The following is a 24,009-nucleotide window of genomic DNA, read 5'->3' on the forward strand; positions in this document are numbered from 1 at the left end:
ACTCAGTCTTCTTATTCAATCAAGCATTTGGGAAAGTGGAGTGGATCCAATGTGGCCATATCATCTAGTATTTAGTACACCAGAAAGTGATTTTTACAATTTCAAGAATATGAATGTTGAGCTGGGCAGTGATAGTGCTCGCCTTTAATCCTAGTGCTTGGGAGGCAGAGGCAGGTGGATCTCCTGAATTACTGAGCTAATTCCAGGACAACTAGGGCTATACACGGAAAAAAAAAAAAAAACTGTCTTGAAAAACAAAACAAAACAAACAAAAAGAATATAAAAGACTACAATGGGCTAAAAGAGATCTGAGTTCAAGTGTGCCCACAAGTAAGCTGCCCTTGGCTCTTGTGTCTGGTCTTGGATGAGCCCCCTGGAGAACTGAGAGGAAGTGTTTAAATGTTATACTTTCTTGGGCCTCCGAACCACTCAACACCTGGGCTATGACCACCAACAAACATTTGGAGCTGACTGGCAACCTTGAATCATTCAGGCCTTCACAGACTGAGGACAGGTCACACTTAAGGTTCACCTCTCCAGGGAATTCTTCCTGGAACAAGCTCTGCCTATCCTGGAAACAAGTGGGAAGAGTCCTTGAAATCTGCAGAGGAAGGCTAATGATCTAAAAATCTGGTAAGCTATCTAGAGAGGCTATTGTGCTGGCTGATTTTATGTCAACTTGATACAAGCCAGAGTCACTGGGGAAACTGAGAAAATCCTAGTCTCAAGGATTAATATGGGGCTACAGCAGGCCTGCAGGGGATTTTCTTAATTAGGGATTGATGTGGGAGGGCCCAGTCCACCTACAGTGGTGCCATCTCTGGGCTGGTGGCCCTGGGTTCTATAAGAAAGCATTCTGAGCAAGTCATGGTGAGCAACACCCCTCCATGGCCTCTGCATCAGCTCCTGTCTCTAGATTCCTGTCCTGCTTGAGCTCCTACCCTGGCTTCCTTCAGTGATAACTGTTTCCTGGAAGTATAAGCCAAATAAGCCCTTTCTCCCAGTTTGCTTTTGTTTCTGAAGTTCTATCACGGTGACAGTAACCCTAAGACAGTGGTCATGGTCACTCTGAGGTGTTTTACAAGGCAGCTTGCACCTCAGCTTAAATGAGTTCCTGGAAATGCAGTTGTTTGTGGGAAGACAATCTTCACTCCGTGCCTACCACTTGCAGTGCAAATAAAACCCACTGGCCACACAGGAAATACCTCTATTTTCTATGAAGATACTACAAACACAGCATCTTAGTACCAACCCCTTCTTCGTTCCTTGGCTAAAAGGAGGTATTTAATGTTTAGAAAGCCAGAATGAATATCTGTCTATCTATCTTTTGTGTGCCTACTGCAGTACACAGCACAGCACTGCTCAGTACAAACTCAACTGATGAGTAAACACACAAATTTAAAGACAATTTAAAGTTTTCAAAAAAATATTTCTTTGATTCTCCCAATGATATTGACAGCCACACATTATAACCAGAGGGAAGAAAATAGGAATTTAAGATCAATAATAGAACAGGGATGTAGTTCAAACAAAATCTAACAAGTCCTCACTCTGGATATGCTCTGCCCAGTGCAGCTGCCTGTGTGGAATGAGCACCCGTGTAAACAGTGACATGGGAGCACATGTTCAGGAGACAGACTCCACGCCCCACACTCTCAGGCCGCACTGACACGCAGGGGTGAGGGGACGACTACTGAGAGCTAATGGCAGGGTGCCACCGAAGACACAAGGACTCGCACCTATGATCACATTATGGTCACATTAAATTAGCCAGTTCCCTTCTTGTCTTTGTTGTTGCTGTTTTGGCTGCAGCTGTTGTGTGCCCTGTCGTACGCACATGCATGCACCCATGTGCTACGTTATGAAGTACATACGCTGTGCGGGTTATGTAGCACATGCGCGAAGGCCGAGGGTGACTGCAGGTGATTACCTTGTTTCATGAGACATCGGCTCTGACTGGACTTGCAGCTGTCTGTTTTGGTGAGAACCCTGGCATCACCCCGTCTCTGCACTCTCCCTCAGCACTGAGGTTATAGGAATATCGGGCGAGTCCAGGTTTTCCATGAGTGCTGGGGATCTGACTCAGGTCCTGACCTGGGGCATTGTCGTATGCACATTTTCTTCTCCGGTGAACCAGAGACAGGTTAAACACTCTACTCTCCAGGAAGAAAATGTTCCTGGGGGGACAACTGACTAAACCCTTTACCCTAACCTGTCTGTTTAGATTAGAAAGGTGTAAGCCCTGGTGTTACCTAAGGCTCAAGTGCTCCCTCTGCACCCCAGGAGTAAAGATAACTGGAAGCAAATACAGATTTTCTTCCCACTGCAGAGCAGTGACTCCCTCTTATACTCACTCCTCACAAATCAGTTCAGCCATTTACAAGATGGAATCCATTTGGACTACAAACAGGAGAACAAATGTGGAAGGCAACTCCTAAGTTAATTAGCTCGAATGTAGCCACTTTGCAATGCATATGGGTTTCAAAGTATCAAGTCCATGACATATGTGACTTACTTTTTTGTTAACTTAAAAAATCAATGCAAATAGAAAGCACTAAGAGATTTGCAATCAGGAAAATTCTTGTTTAAAACCAGAATAACCGGCAAAACCAGAACGGGGAAGTGGGAAGGGGTGGGTGGGAGGACAGGGGAAGAGAAGGGGGCTTACGGGACTTTCGGGGAGTGGGGGGCTAGAAAAGGGGAAATCATTTGAAATGTAAATAAATTATATCGAATAAAAAAAATTAAAAAAAAAAAACCCAGAATAACTATGAGTTTAAAAGTGGCTCTTGAGACACGGAAAAAGAACACAAGCACAGTAACACCATCAGCAATGCTCACCTATGGTGGTCTCTGGGAACAGTGTTTCCTGACAACTTTAAAGTTAGAAAACCTATTGGAAACCAGTGCCAAATATAATTTTGCTTTTATTTTTATTATTCCAAGGAGAACTAGCATACATGGCATCTCTAGTCCTCAGATATGGAACCAGTATTGGGTAACAATCGATAACAGATCTTAACAGCTCTACTTTTCTCAATGCCTCAAAAGCCTTACTTTTCTCAAGTAAGTCCCATGTAAACAATGGGACAGCTAGGGAATCTTTCAGCACTGGTCAGCACTTCAAAACTACTAATTACTGCTTTTGAAACTAGGTATGCTATAATTTTAATTCTATATTGTCTCCTTTCCTTTTATGGATTTACTCAGAGGATATGACCAAAATGAATGAGGAAACTATGGCTCCCGTTACTACTCTGCAGTTCATCAAGTGAGCCGCAAGATTTAGAACAGAACTGGTTTACGGCCGTGTGTCGGAAGGGGCGCAGCTTTCTCTGTATTTTCCGGCCCCACCATTCCATCTCTTCTTATTTTCATTTCCTCTCAATCTCTTAAGCTCCTTCTCATATGTACACCTTTCTGAACTTGAAGCAGAATAGAAATGCCCCTTGGTTCTAGACACACTGAGGGGAGAGTGAAATTACCTTTCCAGGTAATCCAAAAGCGAAGAGTCCAAGATCTTCGTAAGACGTCACAGCTGTCACAACAAAGTACAATTGTTATTTTTACAAACTATTTGGGAAGCTTACCTCTCTTAGGCTAGGCACAGTGCCACTCCCAGCTTCAGATAGAGGGGACTAGCAGTCGCTTGGACCTCCTGACATCCAGGATGAAGAAAGAAGCCTAAGCTCTCTTGGCAGCTTCCTACAAGGCCTCTGAGAGTTTTCTTTTTGAAATGTTAATTTCCACTCTAAATGCAACCCAAGTGCCTAAGATTTAGGTGTTTTTGCAGAATGTGTCTCTTTGACAAATAGTGATGGCTTTTTCCTTGCTTTAAAAAAAAAAATCACCCAGAGGAATGGGGCTCAGTGGTTAAGAGCACTATCTGCTCTTCTGAAGGTCCTGAGTTCAATTTCCAGCAACCACATGGTGGCTTACAACCATCTGTAATGAGATCTGATGCCCTCTTCTGGTGTGTCTGAAGACAGTGACAGTGCACTCACATACAAACATAAATAAATCTTTAAAAGCCAGTCACCAGCGGGGCTGTAGAGATGGGTTGGTAGTTCAAAGCACCAGTCTGGTTCCCAGCTCACAGCTCAGGGGATCTGGTGACCTCTTCCGGCCTGAGGGCACAGAGATGTACACAGTGTATACACAGAGATACATCAGGGGAAACACTCAGACACGTACAGCTTTTTTTGTTTGTTTGTTTGTTTGTTTGTTTTTTAAATTCCCTAAGGATTCATTTTATTAGACTTCTCTAGTGTATCTCACATTCTGATTCTGTTTCCTAAATGCCCATATTAATGGTTATTTTAGAGTCTTACTAAGTTTCTAATGTCAGCACGCTAATACCGTAACCAACTACGAGAGCCATCTTGTAGCTCTCATTTTTTAGGCCATCAAGGGGAGACCTGTGTTTCTCCTAAATGTTCTGAAATATCAAAAGCAGGAAAAGCCATTCAGTGTTAATTCTGAGATCCAGTGGCTGGGGTCTATACCTTACAATCATGGATCAATGTCTAAACTTAGAGCAGAGGTACTAACTTTGTGGGGAAAAAAGATACATGCTCTGTAAAGCCAGAGTCTACTACAATAGGCAGACATTAGCAAGTCCAGACTTCTCAGCCTATATGAATTCAGTGGCTTGATTTCTTGAGACCACCTTGTTTGCATATACAGGACTCATGTACTTGGATATACACTATCCAAACAGAAATTGTCACTGGCAAGAATTTCTAAATATCAGACATATAGTTAGATGAGGTATGACAGTTATGTCACACTTTCAGGGACATCTGCCTTTCTAAGAGTGATGGTAATGTGTTCACAATAGAAATAGCACCTTCATCCTACAGTTAGGGAGAGGGGCACATATTTTCTTTTCTCATCATAAGAGTGTTAAATTACATTCCCATTTCATTGTGTTCAAGTGTGGTTATTAAATACAGAAGAAAATGAAAAGGCTTGTAAGAGTCACGTTACACCCCCCCCCCCCAGCCTGTGTTCTAGTCAGTCCACGAGGCTCTCTAGTCCAGGACGTGCATAAGCCCACAGCCTCACTTAGCCTCACTTAGCACAGTGACGAGAAGCAGGCTGGGAGACACTAAGGCTTTGGAGAGCCATATATACTTTCTGTTGTCATGGACTAGTTAAAGCCAGTTTTAGTGCATCTCTTGGGACACATGTGGGCCATTTCCAACTGCCACTCGGGAACAACAACAAAAAAATCCTTTTGTATGTTCAGCATGAAGAATATTCAGGCACTAATATAAAAATGAGGGTTTTAAAAATCCTAGGTGGACTCCATACAGAACTATGAACCAGGATGAGAACAGTGGGAGACTGAGTAATAGAAAGGCACTAACAATGAACAAAAGCTTCCTTAAGATCTATTATCAAGATTCAAGGGACTTTGAAACTTTTTTGAGTGATAGATCTAGTTTTAAAACTGCATTTACATTTGGACTGTTAAACAGCACACACATACAACTTAGTATTGAAGTGAGAAGACACACTTTATCTGGGGAGGCCACTCTCGAAGGTCACAGGCCAAGGGAAGCACACACTCACACTCGGGTGTGTCTTGTTTCACAGCAGCCTCTTTCTCTCAACTTTGTGCTCAGAGTCTATATTAAAATGTCATTTAATAAACCCCAACTCTGGCTCATACTGACCTGAACAGAAATTCTTTTCTGCAGAGAGGCCAAAGACCAAACCCGAGGTGTGGTCCCTTAAACATTAAGAAAACTGGGTTGACAGCCCCCGCCTCTGGCAGGTTGACAGGAACCCAGGCACTATGACTCCAGACTTCCATTATTGCTTAAGAAAACATTTCACTTTATAAAAATTACCTTACCTACATGCCTCACTACTTGAAAAACAAATCCCTGATTTTCCAATGATAACCACCCCCACTCTCTCAGCCTTTCCCCCTTTAGTTGCTGTCTATTCAGAGGTAATGGTAACTAACCAGCAATGCCAGTCATGGATACTGCCTTTCTCAGTGATGTCCACACTTACGTCTTATTAGATATACCGTGTGAGCTTAAACTGCATATTCAATGAATTCATTGATATTCTACAAATATGCAATACTATCATTTATGTAAACTTAAGCTGAATTAAATAGAATTAAACAGAATAATGGTAGCGATGCATAATGAGACAGACTTATAAAGACAACATAAGCTGACAGCAGAGGGCTGAGGAGATACGGGCAGTAAAGAGTTTATGACTGTGGCATTCTTGTGATGATCGGAGCATTTGAAGTACATGTTTCAAACTTTTTTCACTCCCTCAAGATGACTTCTACTAAAATTCATTTTCATATTCTCTAGGATATAATTAATCATTCCCATTGGTTCAAATTCTTTTGGAACCAAAATTCTTCTCTTCTCATAAATAAAATAATAAATAATAATAAAATATCATTAATTCCCTTATAATATCATAGATTATATCGAGGAGCATATACACTTTTTAATTTGAACAGATCTAATATGGCAACTGAAAAACCACACTAGGCCATTTTTTTTTTTTTTTTGGTTTTTTTGGATTTGATTTTTTTGGAGACAGGGTTTTTCTCTGTACATCCCTGGCTGTCCTGGAACTCACTCTGTAGTCCAGGCTGGCCTCAAACTCAGAAATCCACCTGCCTCTGCCTCCCAGAATGCTGGGATTACAGGCATGCGCCACCACCGCCCAGCCAGACCATGTTTTAAAATGAAAATAAATAAGAAAGACATTTCTTGGTGGCGCACACCTGTAATCCCAGCACTCTGGGAGGCAGAGGCAGGCGGATTTCTGAGTTCGAGGCCAGCCTGGTCTACAGAGTGAGTTCCAGGTCAGCCTGGGCTATACAGAGAAACCCTGTCTCGAAAAAAAAACAAATCCAAGAAAGACATTTCTTTTAAGAACTTAAAGCAATGAGGTTTTCCAGTGTTACACATTGCTTTTCAAATGACCTATTTTGTATCTATTTTTCAGTATGTAAACAAATGTTTGTTTGCTTCATTTTTGTGTAGGGTACTGGATTCAAGCCCTTTAAACGCTACATACATGCTCTACATTCCAGCCTTGTTTTATATTTAAGCAGTGGAAAGTATCATCTGTTTGTGTATCTGGTAAACAAGAAAAGCAAATACCAATTAGAAAAAAATCACACTGAAAAATTCTAAAGGGAACAGGTATTATCGATATCAAATTTAAATACTAAACATTGATTTTAAAAGTTAAAATTCAACCCTTGCTTGTGCCAGAAAACATGGCGAATATAACGGCTTAATGAAGACAGTTTTAGCTGCAGCTTGTGAAGTTGTGCAATCTCAAACTTGCCCTCTGGTTCTACTATTTCTTCAACCTCATAAAATATCTCTAAGCACCACAAAGTCTCAAACTGAAAGAGGAAAGGCATGGGGCTTTTAGCTGGGGGCAGATCCAGTGCTCCAGCCCTAAATCCAGCCTTCCTGTCTGCAGGCCTGGGTCCCACTCAGCTCTGTCACTGTCATCAGGGCCTCTTTTATGTTGCAAAAATTAGAAGCACTTTTCCCTGCCTGAGACATCATGGATATGAATAATGGCTTCTGGCTTTGCTTTGAGGCTTTGTGAAAATGAAATGCGGACACAGCCAGTTAAGTGCTTTCTCCGTATCCCAGCCTGTGAACCAAAGCAGCACTGGGAAAGAATTCCCAAGCTCTCTTCTGTGGCTTGGGCCGTTCTACAATGCTGGACTGATGGTTGGGATGCAGGCTGAACGATGACCCTTTAAAACACTTGACCCTGGGAGCTCTGGTCCTAGGAGATAAGAATAAAACAAGGGACCTCACTAGATATTTAATCACGCCATGATTTACACTGGAAAAACAGGGCTAACTGAAATGTGCAACAAGGCCCTTAAGTAAATCATGGTACTAATACCCAATAGAATAATACAACCATGAAAGCCCATTTATAATAACAAGAAAATGCCCATATTATTTTAAGTGGGAAAAAGAGAGCCAGGATTCAAATACAACCCATGAAGTAGACACATAAATGCTGAGTTCTTTGGCTTTCCACATTTTTGAGGAAAGAAGCTCAGATATGTTATAATGACTTGAATAGCAAAGGTGGAACTTTATTTTTAAGAACTGCAATGCCAAGCATATTGGCATAGGCTTGTAATGCCAGCTACTTGTGAAGCTGAGGCAGGAGGATCACTTGAGAATAAGAATCTGAAAGCAGGTGAGCAACACAACAAGACCCCCCTATGCTGCTTCGAAACAAAACCCCAAACAACTCTTAAGTAGCTCCACCTCCTCTAGAAACCCGAGTTAAACATAAATTCTATTTATTTTTCTAGTGCTAAGTAATTTGTTGTTTGATTTACAAGCAAAGGATTTTTTTGTTTTATGTTTTGTTTGTTTGTTTGTTTGTTTGTTTGTTTTTAGCTCCTTCATACATTTTACAGCATTACAAACATCAAGAAGATGTTTCAGAGACACAAAACTAAATGTTGATAACTAATGAGTGAGTGGCATATCCCCACAGCATAGGGATGACATCAGAACTTGGTAATTAATGCAGTCTTCTACAAGTAGCACTTGGAGCAAGCCTTCCCACGAGCTGAAGCAATCACTAGCAATGTGGTTTTAGAAATCATTTTTTTTTATATTAAAAGCAATCAAAGCTGTGTTGTGAAGGAACGGAGAGGCTGTAAGTCTTGACCAGTAAAAGGGGAATTTTCCCTTAACTCGCATCAGGCGCAGGGCTCCTGGCCCCACAGTAATCACTGGGAAACTGCTTCCCATGGACAGTGGAGCACTTCCAGAGAGTCACTCCAGGGCCCTGTCTGCTTTGCATTTTTTCCTCAATGAAATAGAACAATTAATAAACTCTGGTTGCAGTATGAGCCCAAGTTTCAGCAGAAGCAATATTATCTTTGGATCTGGATTGAGGGACACAAGTTATCCAAACACAGCTCAACTCTCAGAACGTTGGCCATTTGGAAAGTACTCTTATTATTCTGAAACTCTTTTCTTTCTTCTGTTTTCCATCATTTTCTTCTTGTTTTCTTTTCCCCCCAACAGTGTATGGAGGGCAATAAAGTTCTTGAATATTCACTAGTTTTAAGACTACTTCTGATCTTTCTTAATATATACTTCAGTGTCACTGTGCCAACTGATCATGACTAACAATCTTTCATGTTATTAAAAGAAATCAAAATGACAAGATACTAGTGTTAGCATTCTGTCTAAGCTCCACCCCCCACAATTACCTGGCAACAACCAGGTATGCTCTTCCCCACAGTTACCTGGCAACAGCCAGGTAGGCCTGGCCCACTATAAAAGGGGCCACTGGCAACAGAGTCTGTAATACTGCATGCATAGGAAGGTTCTGGATTTCCAATTTACTAGTTAGCTGTGCAGTGAGTAATATTTACAGTCACAGCCTATTAACAGATGCACTGGTTTTCAACCATTAAACTCAATTTACAGATAATATGAACAGCTTAAGAATCATTACAAAATACAAAACAAACGCTGTCTTTGACAGTGAAAGGTAGCAGTTCTCAAACAAAGGGCTGTGACCCCTTTGACAAACTTTTATCTCCAAAAATACATCACAGTTCATAATGATATCAAAATTACAGTCATGAAGTAGCAATGAACAGAATTGTATGGTTGGGGTCACTGCGACATGAGGAACTGTACCCACGGGTCTCAGCATTAGGAAGACCGAGGAGCGCTGATGTGAGAGAAGAACTTGCTCTGTGGCGAGGAGAGGCGGGAGCTGAAAAGAGTTTTCCAAAGTCAGTGGAAACAAAACCAAGGTGCTATATATAGTCTGTAGTTACAAATGAAATGATCAGTGATGAGCTATTAAGTAGAAATGGAAATCAAGAGTGGGAAGGGGACCAGGACAGCCAGGGCTATACAGAGAAACCCTCTGTTCAGAGGGGTTTCCCTCCCTGGCACCTGCGTAAAGCTGAGAAAACCATGAAATTGTTCTCTGACCTCGGTACATGTACCATGGCATGTATGCACAGCCATACTCAACACACACACATGCACACGCATTATCAATAAAATGAACGTTTCAGGAGCTCATACCCATTCTTCCTTACCCAACAGCAGTAAGTTTAGCTTCTAGAAAGACAATTCTTACCCTAACATCAGGTAAAATGACCAGATCGTACACACAATCTAGCCCCGGGCTACTCTTGACCAGCCCATGTAGCTGTGTCAGATATAGTTGTCTGTGTACTGTGGGGTGTTCAACAGGCTCCCTGGCCTTAACACACTGGAGGCCAATAGCACCATGTCCATCCACCCCATCTCTGAGCATGAGAAACAGAAATGTCTATAGCCACTGCCAGATGCTCTGGGGGAGAAACCACACCCAGTCCAGAGGCAGTAATAATATAAAGCAAGACACAAAACACTAATCCACTGAAGCTGCCTCAATTAACTGATTCAGTCAGTTAATTCTGAGTGCATCAAGTTATGCTCATGATTCTAAAAAGAAATAGAGGAAATTATAGCATGGTGCCTGACTACCTTTTCCTAATAAGCAGATGTTTGTAGAGAGTTATGTTTGCAGGAAACATACCCTGGTGTCATCTCCTTCAGTTTTAGTTCTGAGTCTCTCACATCCCAAATGGAATTCATTAATGACCTAAAAGTTATTCAAAACCCTCCCAGGACACCCAGTCCAATGCTGGGCAGAAGAAAATCCAAGAAGCCCCAGGTGTCAGTGTTGGGGTTTTGTCTAAGCTCCACCCCACACCTACCTGGCAATAGCCAGGTATGACCCGCCCCAGAGATCTGGCCCACTATAAGAGGGGCTACTTGCCCTTCCTCTCTCTCTTTGCTCTCTGCTCTCCCACACTCTCTCACCTCTCTGCCCCTGGGGCTCTTCCCCCCTCTACATGGTCATTGCCGGCCTCCACTCTCTCTATTCTCTCTCTCTCTCTCTCTCTCTCTTTCTCCCTCTCTCTCTACCTCTCTCTACCACTAACTCCCATCCCCTACTCTGAATAAACTCTATTCTATACCATGTCTGTGTGTGTGTGTGGTCCCTCAGGGGCGGAGGTGCCAGGCAAGAACCCGCCTGGACACCTTCCCCCACGCCGCCTAGCCACACTCACCTAACCCCTATACTCCCCCCTTTTAAGCCCTTTCATCTTGGTGCTGAAAGTCCTTTCAGTCAGTTTTCTTAGAAATGTTATGTTGATGAAATTCATTTTCTATTATAAACTACATAAGGAAATCTTAAAGGTCATCCTGACTACTTGTCACTTAGTTTTGATTTGGGATCTCAGTCCGTAGGCTGACTTTAAACTCTTGATCCTCCTGACTCAGCCTTCTGAGCGTGGGATTGCAGGCACATGCCTCTGCGCCCGGCTGACTGCATGACTTTTGCCATGCATGTTAAATTTTAACAGAAAATGTGATCTCTCCACAGTCCTAATGCTTCCACTCAGTTCCCACCTATCCACCTTTCATTGGATGTCCTCTTGTGGCAAGGACCCCGTAGATGCTATCAAACCAATGGCTAGTGTTTGGATGTAAATGCAGTTCCCAGGAAGTCAATTACCATACAAACGGAGGAAACACTCTTAACACTACATTTGGAACTTTACCAAAAACTTGTTTCTAAAGAAAACAAATCACATTGGTGACATATTCTTTGTTATTCCTATGCTGTGGCATTTTCTTACTGTAAGCAAGATTTAGTTCACTACAACTGATGTAACCAATTATTACAAACTTGGTGGGTTCAAAAAAAAAAAACAAACAGAAAATTATTGCTTCAGAGTTTAGAAGGACAGAGAAGTTCAAAATTAGATTTGCTGGGTCGTGATCAGGGGCCGGCCTGAGCCCCTCCTGCTGGAGAGAAGCCATTCCTAGCCTTTTTCAGCCTCTGGTGGCTCCGGGATTTGTGGCCAAGTATCTGTGACTTGTGTGTGAACACCCTGTACTTTCCTCTTGTCTGTGATCTTTCTTTCATGACACAGGTAACCAAATTTAGAGCTGCCAAGACAATTCTCCATTTCAATATCCTTATTCACTTCTGTAAAGCCTCGTCTTTCGACATAGCACTCACAGGTTCCAGAGATGTGGCTGTCTTTTGAAGGGCAGTCAAGTAGGCTACTGCACCTATGGGAATTTCATAGCAGACATGAAACAGCATCTGGGAAATATCTGGTTAAAAAGATGTTACTCGGGTGTGGTAGTATACTCTTAAACCCCAGCAATCAGGAGGCAGAGGCAGGAGGATCACTTTAAGTACCAAGTTAGCCTGGCCTATATAGTAAGCTCCAGGCCAGGGCTCCATGGGAGGGCTGCCAATCATTTCCAGGAGAGCTTTAATTAAAAGTCTTTTGCTTTAAAACAAACAAAAGGAGTTAGAAAGATGGCTCAGAAACTAAAAGCACTGGCTGCTCTTCAAAAAGGACCTAGGTTCAATTCCCAGCACCTACACAGCAGTTCACAACTGTCTGTAATTCCAATTCCAGGAGATCTGACACCTTCACACAGACATACAAGGAGTCAGAACTCCAATGTACATTTAATTAATTAATTAATTAATTAATTAAATTACTTTAAAAAAAAATAAGAAACCAGAGCTTATAGAAACATCTTTTATTCATCATGACTAGTGTTTCCAGTCATCATAGAGAATGGTAACTTGGGGCTACGGACATGGCTCAGCTAAAAAGTACCTGTCCCTCAAGCAGGGAGACCTGAGTTTGGATTCCCAGCACCCACGAAAGCTTGCCATGGAGTGAAGTGCCTGAGATTCCAGTGCTTGGCGGGACAGGTGGATTCTCAGAGTTCCTTCACCTGGCTTAGCAGCAGTAAAGCTCCAGGTTCCATGAGACTCCATCTTTTTTTTTTTTTTTGGATTTGGTTTTTTCGAGACAGGGTTTCTCTGTATAGCTCTGGCTGTCCTGGAACTCACTCTGTAGACCAGGCTGGCCTCAAACTCAGAAATCCGCCTGCCTCTGCCTCCCAGAGTGCTGGGATTACAGGCGTGCGCCACTACCGCCCGGCGAAACTCCATCTTAAAAACTCGGAAGGAGAGTGAAGAACACACCCACTGTTGACCATATTTGTGCACTTGCACTTCCAGTAACCTTCTTTAGGAAGAGGAAGAGAAATGGACTCAAAATTCTTTATTGGAGGTACAGGCTATATCATGTGCTCTAGAAGAACCAAAATTCTCTTTGGACAGAACAAGTGGCGGACTCTGTTATCTACCTGGCCCTTTCCAACCATCCCAGCGGGTTTCTCATTCCCTGGGCAAATCCTTTTATATTCTTCTGTCATTTGCATGTTGGTTTCCTGGACTGCTCTAATTTTTTAATATTTTTTCTTTCATTTTCAGGTGAAGTCTAACCACATTCAAGGTGGTATGGTACTAATCTTTTCTCTCATTTTCAAGCTGTTTATTCTTTTGTGACAATCCCTGGAAATTTCTTTAAGTGTTCCAATCCAACTACAAAAGTAATTTCCTTTTCTCTTTCCTTCCCTTTCTCCTCTTCCCTTTCTTTCTTGTTTTCTCTAACTTCTATGGCACTTGTGGTTTCTAGACACCTTTTGATAGTATATTCTTGTTATTTCAGAGCATTATTTATCGCTTCAAATGTGAGAGTACATGTTTTTATTCTAGATTAGAAGAGACCCTTGTTTGCTGTTCCTTTTTAAGGACAATTTTTTCCTTGCCATTGTAGTATAGCGACATCACTTCCCCATCCCTTCCTTCCCTCCCGCTCATTCAAACTCATGGCCTCTTTCCCCATTTATTGTTGTTACATATTTATATGGTATATGCATATACATATATATTTTTAAATACACAAATACAATCTTCTCAGTCTGGACAATGATGCTTTAATGAATGCTTTTAGGCTGACCATTTGGTACTGGATAATCAGTTGGTGTGTTCTTCCTTGGGGAAGACTATTTCTCCCTCTCTCCAAATTCCTTCATTGCCTGTAGTTCTTTATGTAGCACTGAGGCCTTGTGGGCTTTTATTATTAATTTTTTCTCTTCATGTCGTTCCTGTATTATTCTCTCTCACCATTTGCTTTTCTTTAACAGATTATATTTTTAGATTGTTTGTAGGGTCTCAGCAAAATTAAGAAAGCATAAGGCTGTGATACAGCTTCTTCCCCACATACACTACCTTCCCGCTCTACGCAGTCCAACTGTTATCATCAAGGAGTTCTGCTCGGTCAACATCATCCTCACCATCCACAGTTGGCATGTAAGTTCCCTTTTGGTACTAGACAGTCTATGAGTCTTGATGAGTGGATATATATCCTCCACTGTGTTGTCACATGACACCTTTCCTCTGCCCTAACTATTCTCCTGTTCAATCATTCTTCCTTCCTGCCCCCTGGTAACCGCTGACTCCTTTACTCCTCATGGTTTTGACTTTCTACAATGTCATATAACTGAAACCAAATCATACGCAATCTTTTCTGGTTGGACTCTTCTTTCTCTTAATTATGTATATTTAAAGTGTTTGACATGTTTTGATATACATCGAAACTATGATATTCAAGGAAATAATCATATCCATTCAACCTTCCCTTCCTTCCCTTCTGCCCCTCTTTCTGAGATTATTCTCTTGGCGTATTTCCAATAAACTTGATATTCACTATGACCAACATGCTGTGCATGGCATTTCCAGACTCCAGATCCTGCGCCCCTCAATCAAGAGCTCCCCATCCTCCCTCCCTCCCCCGGTATCCCTGGTAATCAGCTTCATCCTGTTTCTTAACTACTTCTTTTAGTGTCCACATGCAAGTGAGAACATGCGGGTTTTCTTCCTGTCTGCCTTGTCTCCCTTTATCATTATCATGATGTCTGCCAGGCTCCTCCATGCTCCCAACACTGGGAAGATTTCCCCTTTTTAGCCCATTTTTAAAGGCTGGATAATATTCCAATATACATATATTTACCTATATTCTTCAACTAAAAGACACACAGAGTGTTTCTATATTTCACCATTGTGAATAATGCCGCAACAAAGGGCACAGTTTATCCCCACAAGGCCCCAGTTTCATTTTCTGTGTACACACACCTGCAAGCAAAGCTGTTGGGACATATGGTTTCTTTCACCTGATAATTTGCTTTTATGAGTCCTCCATGTTGCTTCAGGGCCTGGTGGCTCATTTCTTATTAGTAAAAAGTAATTTTCTGATGTCTCAATGTCACCGTTTGCTTGGCCATTCATCTACTGAAGGGTATTTGGGCACTCCCTAAATTTGGCAAGTTATAAATAAAACTGCTATAAACATCATGTATACAAGTTTTGTATAGTCCTAAGTTTTTGGATAAATGCCAAGAGAAATAGTCCTACCAGACTCTGTGGTACTAGTACAGTTTTGTTAGAATAAACAATAACAAAGGCCTGCCGGTCTCCTTCCAGGACAGCTGAGAAGCCAGTTCCTCTTGTCCCCAGCCTTCCCAGCATCTGTTCTGGAGCTGTCATTTACATATATTTACAAAGGCATTTCACTGTTGTTTCTGTATTTCTTTTGTGGTTGTTTTAGCACAAATCCTTCTCTGAACTGTCTCGCACCACTTAGCTATCTGTTGACAAACTGTGAGGCACTCAGAGAGTAAATGGAAGCTCTGACTTACGACTGACAGGCTTAGTCACAGGAAGAAGCCATGACTTTTTTGAAAGTTCCCCTCGCTCCCCCTTCCCCCCCCCCCCCCAGTTATTTGGAGCTGGAGGTATCTTATTTTGAGCAGAACAAATTCTATACAAAGCATCCTCCAGACTCTGTGAGAGGAGCCGGCCACGCCAGCGTCCTGTCAATGGGCCTCTTCCTCAGCCTGCGCAGTCATACTTGAGTGAGACCTCCAGAATGGTGACTCAGAGTCAAGTGCAGTTTCCTTTCACTTCCTCCAGAAAGTCAGCTTCAAGGTTTGCATGGTGGGAAATTGCACTGACTATGAATGACTTGGGGCTATGACATGCAAGATTAGTACTAACCAACCAAATGTCTATGCAGCCTGGAGGAAACCACTTCCATCTTTTACTGTTTCCTTTTGTCAGCCTCTAACACAGAAGACAAAAATCTAGCTGATGCAGTTGTTAGAAGGTTATACATGTGGATCTCTTATGACACTGCTGAGCTCACAATCAACTTAATAAATGTTGTTCTTAAAGAGGCTTGGGTTTTCACAGCACATAAGAAAGTGCCTGGGAGCCGGGCGGGGTTGGGCATGCCTTTAATCTCAACACTTAGGAAGCAGGTGGAACTTTGGGCATGCCTTTAATCTCAACACTTAGAAGCAGGTGGAACTTTGTCAATAAGAGGCCAGCCAGGGCTACATAGGAAGTTCAGGCTTGTCTGAAGAGATGGCTCAGCATTTAAGAGCACTGGCTATTCTTCCAGAGGTTCTGAGTTCAATTCCCAGCAACCATACCACAGTTTATGATCCAGTGTCTTCTGGTATGCAGACATACACGCAACAAAGCATCCATAAGTAAATAAATAAGTAAATATGTTTCTTTTTAGACCAACCAGGGGTACCACTCGAGTTGGAATGAGAATGCCCCCATAGGCTCATTATTTGAATGTTTAGTCTCCAGTTGGTGAAATTCTTTGGAAAATATTAAGGGGTGTGGCCTTGTTGGAGAAGGCAAGTCACTAGGTGACAAAAGCTCACACCAAGCCCCTTCTAGCCTTCTTCCTTCCTGCTGCCTACAGATGAGGATTTAAGTTCTCATGTGCTGCTCCAGTGCTATGCACCATGATCTGAGGTTTGGGGAGTTGGAAAACAGTAAAAGATGAGGCCATAGAATAGAGAGTGAACCCATGGGTCGGACTCTGGGGAATGGAAGATAAACGAGATTCCTAAAGTTACTGACGTGAGATATATACTGCACTATCTTTAAACCAGTGGCTCTGAACGCTCACAATGTGGATGATGCAGTGTGCAGTGACACTGCGCAGTGGGGAGGAGGAGCAAGAAGCAGTATAATGCCCCCAAACACTCGGTCCCATGTGCTGATGGTGATGTGGAAGCCAGAGGAGGTAGGGCAACTGTTGCAATCCCAGAGCATGTTTCCACAGAATGACCAGCAGCCAGCGCTTCTGAGATTACATCACGTGTTAAGACCGTGCCGTTCTTTGAGATTCTTTCCCAAAGAGAGCTCACAACTCATCACAGATCTGACATCTTATATTCATGATTTTGCTTTAGTCTCTGAACAATCCTAGGAGGAAAGTGTTGTTAAGACCATTGCACAGTCAACAAAGCAAGGCCAGGGCATATGGCCCCTTGACACGCCTCCCCAGTTCTCTAGACACAGCCCTACAGACCAACCACAATGCTGCTTAAGATTTCAAGTCAGACAATTTCATGTGAGAAGATCCTTTCCTTTTACAAACATGAAGTTCTCTCGTCACCTTGTATCTCTAGACAAAAACCAAACAAACAAAACAAAAATGACATTATCTTTTATAAAGACTTTAACTCTTTTTTTCTGACCAGTGATTCTAACTTGAACATAGTACCCCTTTACAGTAGTCAACCAACAGAGCAGGAAATAAGCACGCACCATTCTGCAGTGTCACAGGAGCCCACGAGAGAGCCTACCTCCGCTGGGTGCCTTACAGGGACCGAGCAATCAGTGTAGACAGGGCAGCAGTGGGAATGGAGAACCTTGGAGAGATTAGTTCAGGACCCAAGCAAGCTACAGAGAAGAGAAGAGGAAAAGGAAAGAGAAAGAGATGTTTTCACTTAGTGTGCCCCATAGTTAACAACAGTGTCAGAATATTAAGGTTGAATGATCTGAAGGATACAATTAATAATGCATTTAAAATTCTATAAATTTAAATACTATTCCCAAGTAACTAAACTGACTGCTGCACAGTTGACTAAAGTCTTAATCTTTTAACAGCATGCATCAAAAGAATCTATTGCAATGCTAGAAGAAGTATCCTTATTTAAAGAACCTTTCCATGTGAAGAAGGGAAATTGTGCAACTGAAATTCCTGGATTTCAAATGCTATCTACCGGTATTATTATTATTATTCAAGAATTCACCACAGCTCTTATAACGGCCACCTTATACTGTCTTCTGCTTTTTGTTTGTTTGCTTAGTTGGTTGGTTGGTTGGTTTTTTTGCACATTTGCCCTGAAGGCAGAGGCATGCATTGGTAAGCTTGCCAGTCAAACCCACCCACAGGTGGGAGCTGCAGCTCTGACCTCAGGATCCTAAGGTGGTTTTGCATAGTTGATTTGTTACTAAATCTGTTCATTAAACAACAACAATAACAAAGTTGGCATTTCTGAAGCACAGACAAGGAAAATAAAGCAGAATGGTTGTTTTAGAACTCTGATCTCAAGAGTCTCAAAATCTCAAAACAATACCTCCACGGTTCTCATTTGTTTGGGCCTAGAATAATCCAAAAAATCTATTAAAAATCTATTAAAAAATCTATTTGGTGCATGTGTGCTGCTTCTGAGAGTCTGAAAGCCATAAGATCAGTGAGGACAGAGGAGCGCTGCGTGCAGAGATGAAGCTTGTGTTGGACTGCAACACAGATGTAATTCAAAGGTAAGAAAAGGTAAGAGAGGGCAGGTGATAAAGACGCCAGCTTTCTCTGGGAGGTGGGTGGTGGTGGCTCACACCTTGGATTCCACCACTCAGGAGGCAGAGGCAGGCAGATGGGTCAGAGACCAGCCTGATCTACACAGCAAGTTCCTACAGCTAGGGCTACACAGAGAAACTCTGTCTCGAAAAATAAACAAGCAAACGAATGAAAAATGGCAGCTTTTGTCCTTAGCACAAGAAGACAAAACCAATCACCACACCGTGTATGAGATATGGAAATGAGACTCTTAGGGGCACGTGCAGTGCGGAAGTTCCAAGCCGGGGCTTGTTTATGCTTGCTAAATACACGTGCCTTCACAGGGCTATCCCCTGACTCTCACACATCAGATTGGAGACAGTCACTTCTTGTGCAAGCACAAACAGGAGACAGGGTCCAGTGAGACCCCGTGGTGTGTCACTCACCTGTGTGGACGCACAGAGCCAGCAGGAGATGGACTGAGTAAGAAGCCAGGAGAGCGACTGAGAGCAGCAGGAAACTGAAATGTGAAAGAACACAGTTACGTTCCCCCAACCTTGCTTTTTCAAGATCTTTCTTCTGAGTAGTAGAACTACAGACATTAAAGAAATCACTGTTTGGTATTCACCAAGTTGTGCTTAAGTCAAAATGAAGTGCTTTTAAAACAAAAAGAGAACCCAGAAAGAAATATACTTCACTTAAAACACAAATTCCTCACTTTGCACTGTCTGCTGACTGCAGTTCAGCACTCAGTGATTTAAGTATTCCCCTTTACTGACTAATTTTCCCTGTTCTAAGTCTCACTGACTTCCTCTTGCCCCATTTCCCCTACTCCTTCCCCGTCCAGTGATGCAGACCCTTTAACCATGGCTTTACCTGTAATATCAAGCTGACGATTCCTGGGCTCTGGGAGCATACACTTCTCTCTAGCTCAACCCCCTAAACAACACAATCTAAAAGCCCGTGTAAACACTGTGAAAATAAACAGCATGAATAATATCTGCTTATTCTCAGGAAGATGCCAACATGGCAGGCTCCTAACAAAGCCCATGTCCCCAGCGCACCACAGCAAAGGCATCGAAATCCTCTGTGAATCACTTCATACTGACTGGTAAGTAACGAGCAGTCAGGAAACCGACATCAGAGACCTCACAAAATTACAGTCTGACAACACCAAAAGGGACATTTGATTGCTACAGCAGGCCCACTGTCAGTCATACACACCTGCACAGGAAACTCCAGCATATAAAATGTGACTTTCTCAGAGAGCTTTGTGTGTGTGTGTGTGTGGGGGGGGGGGGAGCTCTCTGATTATGATGGGTTGCATCTAACATGTTGCATCGTTTTAAAATTGCTGAGCCTGTAAGCACATCCCACAATGAAACAAAGTGGGTTACTTAAAATTGGTTTTGCTTATTAAGACATTTGGGGAAAAAAGGAAGAAACTGAAGTGAGACGTTGCATTTTAAGATGGCTTCTACTGACTAAACAAGCACCAGGACCTGGTGCTAGATGCTCAGAGATCTGGTTCTAAAGGATTTCATGCCTGAGAGCAGAGCTGGACTTGCAAAATACAAAACCAGGCTCACTGAATTCCTGACTAGCAGCTGGGGACCAAGTCAGGAAGGGTTAGGAGGTATGTCTTGTTCAGTGCCTCCTGCACATGGGTCAGGAATGTGAGCTCTCGGCTACTGCTCCAGTGCCATGCCTGCCTGCCTGCAGCCTGCCACACTCCCCAGCATGACAGTGCTCACCCTCGGACTCTGTAAGCAAGCCCCCGGTTAAATGCTTTCTTCTCTAAGCCGCCTCGGTCACAGTGTGTAATCACAACAATAAAGCAGTACTAAGACACTGGCCCATAACCAGCTCTTGAAAACAGGCACAAAACTGAATGCCGGGCCCCAGACGTTAAAGAGGTCTTATTTAACAGCCGAAGATAGGAGAAGGATATTTTATTTGCACTTAAAAAACTGCTTTTAACTTGAATGACTGATAAGCCGTGATTCACACTGGCCAATCTGACACAAATAAGCTTGAATATGAAGAGACTTTTTAAAATTATAAATAGATCATTTTTTTAATTAGCCACAGTTTTATAAAAGTCAACATCAGCCCTGTACTGTAAATGATATCTGGGTTAACAATGAAGTCTTAGAGACAACATGCCATCCTCATGTCATAGGGAACACATTACTCATGTTCACGGTGAAGCTGGGAAGGCAGACTACTGCACCGACAGTCATACGAAGTGCAACACATGCTTTTACCTGTAATACTGAATATCCACTAAGAATCTATAATGCAATCCTTGGTTCCTGTATTTATTATACTATCATACTGTATTTTTTAAAATCATGATTTTAGGGCACACTTTTTTATCGTTGTTGCTATTGGATTGTTTGTCTTTCGAAGCAGGGTCTCATTTGAACTTGGATGGCTGAGGAAGACTGCATTCCTGACCTTCCTGTTCCTACCTCCCAACTACCAGGACCAGTCCCCTCAGGGACCTCAGAAAAGGCTTTGTTGTCACAGGCAATGTGGCTTCAGCTGTGTCCTGCTCCCTAAACACCTCCCCCCAGGAGCAAGATGTGTAAACTGATGTCAGTGACCCTGGCTCCTGGGCCATGTCTTAGTTTAAAGAAAAAGTTAGAAAAGGAAAATACGAAAATAAGAGCAGATTAAATTTTAAAAGCTTATAGAATAAGGACATAAAGAAAGAAAAGTTTTATATGGTATATGATGTGTCTGTTCCTTAGGCTATTATAACAAGAATCAAAGAGTTAAAAAAAAAAATTGAAACAGAAGGCCCTTAAAACTACTCCAGTCCCTCTCAGCACCACATTCAATCCAGGAACAGGTTTCTTCTTTCATCGAATCTTTTGTATGTGTTGATAAACAAATACCATTTCATTACAACTGCTATAGCATTTTCTAAACTAGCAAATAGAATACACAATATTAGGTGATTTTTAGCCTAGGATCAACAGGCTATCCTGTATAAATGTGCGGAAGGCTTCACCATCCAGGTTTGTTTAAGTATACTCTACAAGGACCACCCAAAAACAAAACAGCATTGTACCACACTTCTGAATGATTAGCCAAGTCTACTCCATTTGGCACCCCCCTACCCCCCCCACCCCCCCACCCCACAAACACACCCTTTTTGGTTAAATAATAACAATTCCTTAAAATAAAGTAACTTGTTTTTCTAGATCCTTACCCTCTGTGCCCTATGGACCCCAGTAATGGCTGACCAGGAAAGGTGCTTATCTGTCACATGACCTCCTAACCACTTACCTTATCTCCAAAGCTTCCCCTAGCAACCATCTGGCCAAAAGGGAAAATTGTCAGTGGCCTTCCCTTTCTTTTTTGTACCCTAAAAGCCAACAGGTCCTGATTCTTACACCAGAGTCAACTTTGCAGGTGCTGTTTCAAATAAAGTCCATGCTTTCTTAGAGCCATGGGTTCCCTTCATGGTGTTTCCTCAAGAATGCCCGTCCCCTCAAGCAATGCAGGACTGTATGTAGCATCCCTCCAAACCACAGACTAGTTAGGCACAGGGAGAACAAAACAGCCCTGAAACCTCAGAAATAATCCAACTAGAAATTGTAGACCAGTAACTTCTGGAATCAAAATTCCTTATTAAGATGGAAACGTGCCTCACCTAAATCCAAGGATACCCGTATTAGCCATCACATAAGCCAAGCCAAGAATGCCGCTTCCCATGATGGCGTTCATCACATTAAAGACTGAGAGACCAAACGAAGCACCCGGGGATGCTTGTCTTCGAGGTTCCTGTAAACACACCATTTAAGTACTTTAAATGTCTGAAGAAGGAAGTTAAAGTGTGTTGAGACATCACAGACACATTATGGTGCCAGTTCGACGTTTGTAGAACTTGAGGATTTGTGCGAACACTAATTAACCAGGAAGTGTCTAGTTCTTTTGTCCACGTAACACAGGCTAGAGTCGTTTGAGAAGAGAGTATCTCAATTGGGAGAATGCCCTAAAGAGACTGGCCTGTGGGCAAGCCTGGGGGTGGGGAAGGTCTTGCTGATTGATGTGAAAAGACACAGCCGGTTCTTAGTTGGTGGCATCACTGAACAGGCCTTCCTGGGGATGAAGGAACGCAAACTGAGCAAGCTACGAGGGGCAAGTCATTATTTCCTCCATGACCTCCATTTCACTTTCGGGCTCCAGATTCCTGCCCTGACTTCCCTTCAAGATGGACGGTAGCTGTAAGATGAAATAAACCCTTCCCTTCCCAAGTTGCTGACATAGTTGTTATCACACTAAGAGAAAGCAATTTTTATACATCATTTGTTCCTTTCCCTTCTTTTTGACTTATTGGTGCAACGGGAGGAAGTTGTCTTCCAGGAAAACTGCATCCTTCTGTACAGGGCCCAGCGGGATTCAATAGGAACCATGGCCTTAACAGATCAAGATAGGGTAAACTCAGGGTGGAGACCAAGTGAAGAAACAGGCCTCAGCTCACGTGCTTCCTCAAGAATCCTTGAGTCAGCATGGAACTTCTGTCTAGAACTCTTCCTCCCCAAGTACTAGGACCGCAAAACTAACCTTTATTTATATACCTACTGAATTAAGTCCTCCAGCAAGGTGGATGATCAGGGATAGCATACAGGGACAACACAAGTGAAATCATCAGCTGTTACAGTCCAGGGACTCATAAAAAGCGCAGTTTTGCCAGGACTGGAAAGCAGCTCTAAATTAGGGCGCTTTTCTAGCATGCCCAAGGCCCTGGGCTGGACATTCACGATCGAAGAGGGTGCGGACCCTCGGGGCACACACAGCCTACTACACTGGCTTTAGGTTAAGGACGAGCTATGTGCACATTACCAGAGAGATCTCTCCCCGTCTTCACTTACAGGGACTTTTGTATTAAAGTGCCTATAGTTCACCTTTCCCTTGGCCCCATTATTAAAGCCAGAAAAGACCTCACAAGGCTAGAGGAAACAGGCGACAAAGACAAAACAGCGGTGAGTCACAAAACCGTAGCTCATCTCCAAGCCTCTCACTACTGATTGGGTGCTCCATGCTACTGCCACATTGGGTCAATGGTTCGGGGCCAACCTCAGGGTCAGTCCCCCTCCAGTCCAAGGCTCTTCTTGCAAGCTCTGGAGGATGCCGAAGCGCAGTAGCCCTGCTCAGCCAGCTAAGCCCACTTACGTTGCTTAGCAACGGACTCCACTCTTCTGCCGCCACCGCCTCCTCCGGCTGCTGGGCAGAGACATACCAGCCTGGCTCGGCTTGGATACTGCCCCGGAACGCCTGCATGGTGCTCCGCGATCGACTGCCAAGAAAATCAGCAAGCCGCTTCCCCTATCCCCAAGCGCCCGGGCTGAGCGGCTTCAGAGGCGGAGCTACAGGACTGGCCCTTCCCGGCTCCCGTAGCAAAT

General features: G+C 42.9%; 1 protein-coding gene across 2 annotated transcripts in view; it reads right to left on the reverse strand.

Annotated features, from left to right (window-relative positions):
* Slc38a6 (solute carrier family 38 member 6) overlaps positions 1-24,009 on the reverse strand; it is a 58,864-nt gene extending 34,855 nt beyond the window's left edge. Inside the window, exons 1-4 of one of the 2 annotated variants that reach the window (XM_052185672.1) lie at positions 23,780-24,009; positions 22,257-22,387; positions 19,039-19,112; positions 3,486-3,538 (exon numbers count right to left, since the gene is read on the reverse strand). In XM_052185672.1, coding sequence (XP_052041632.1) covers positions 3,486-3,538; positions 19,039-19,112; positions 22,257-22,387; positions 23,780-23,887 — 366 coding nt within the window. In that variant the 5' untranslated portion in view covers positions 23,888-24,009. The remainder of the gene's footprint in view (positions 1-3,485; positions 3,539-19,038; positions 19,113-22,256; positions 22,388-23,779) is intronic. The other variant, XM_052185673.1, reaches the window with a different exon arrangement.

Source organism: Apodemus sylvaticus, chromosome 6 (genome assembly GCF_947179515.1).
Source record: "Apodemus sylvaticus chromosome 6, mApoSyl1.1, whole genome shotgun sequence".
Lineage (NCBI taxonomy): Eukaryota > Metazoa > Chordata > Mammalia > Rodentia > Muridae > Apodemus > Apodemus sylvaticus.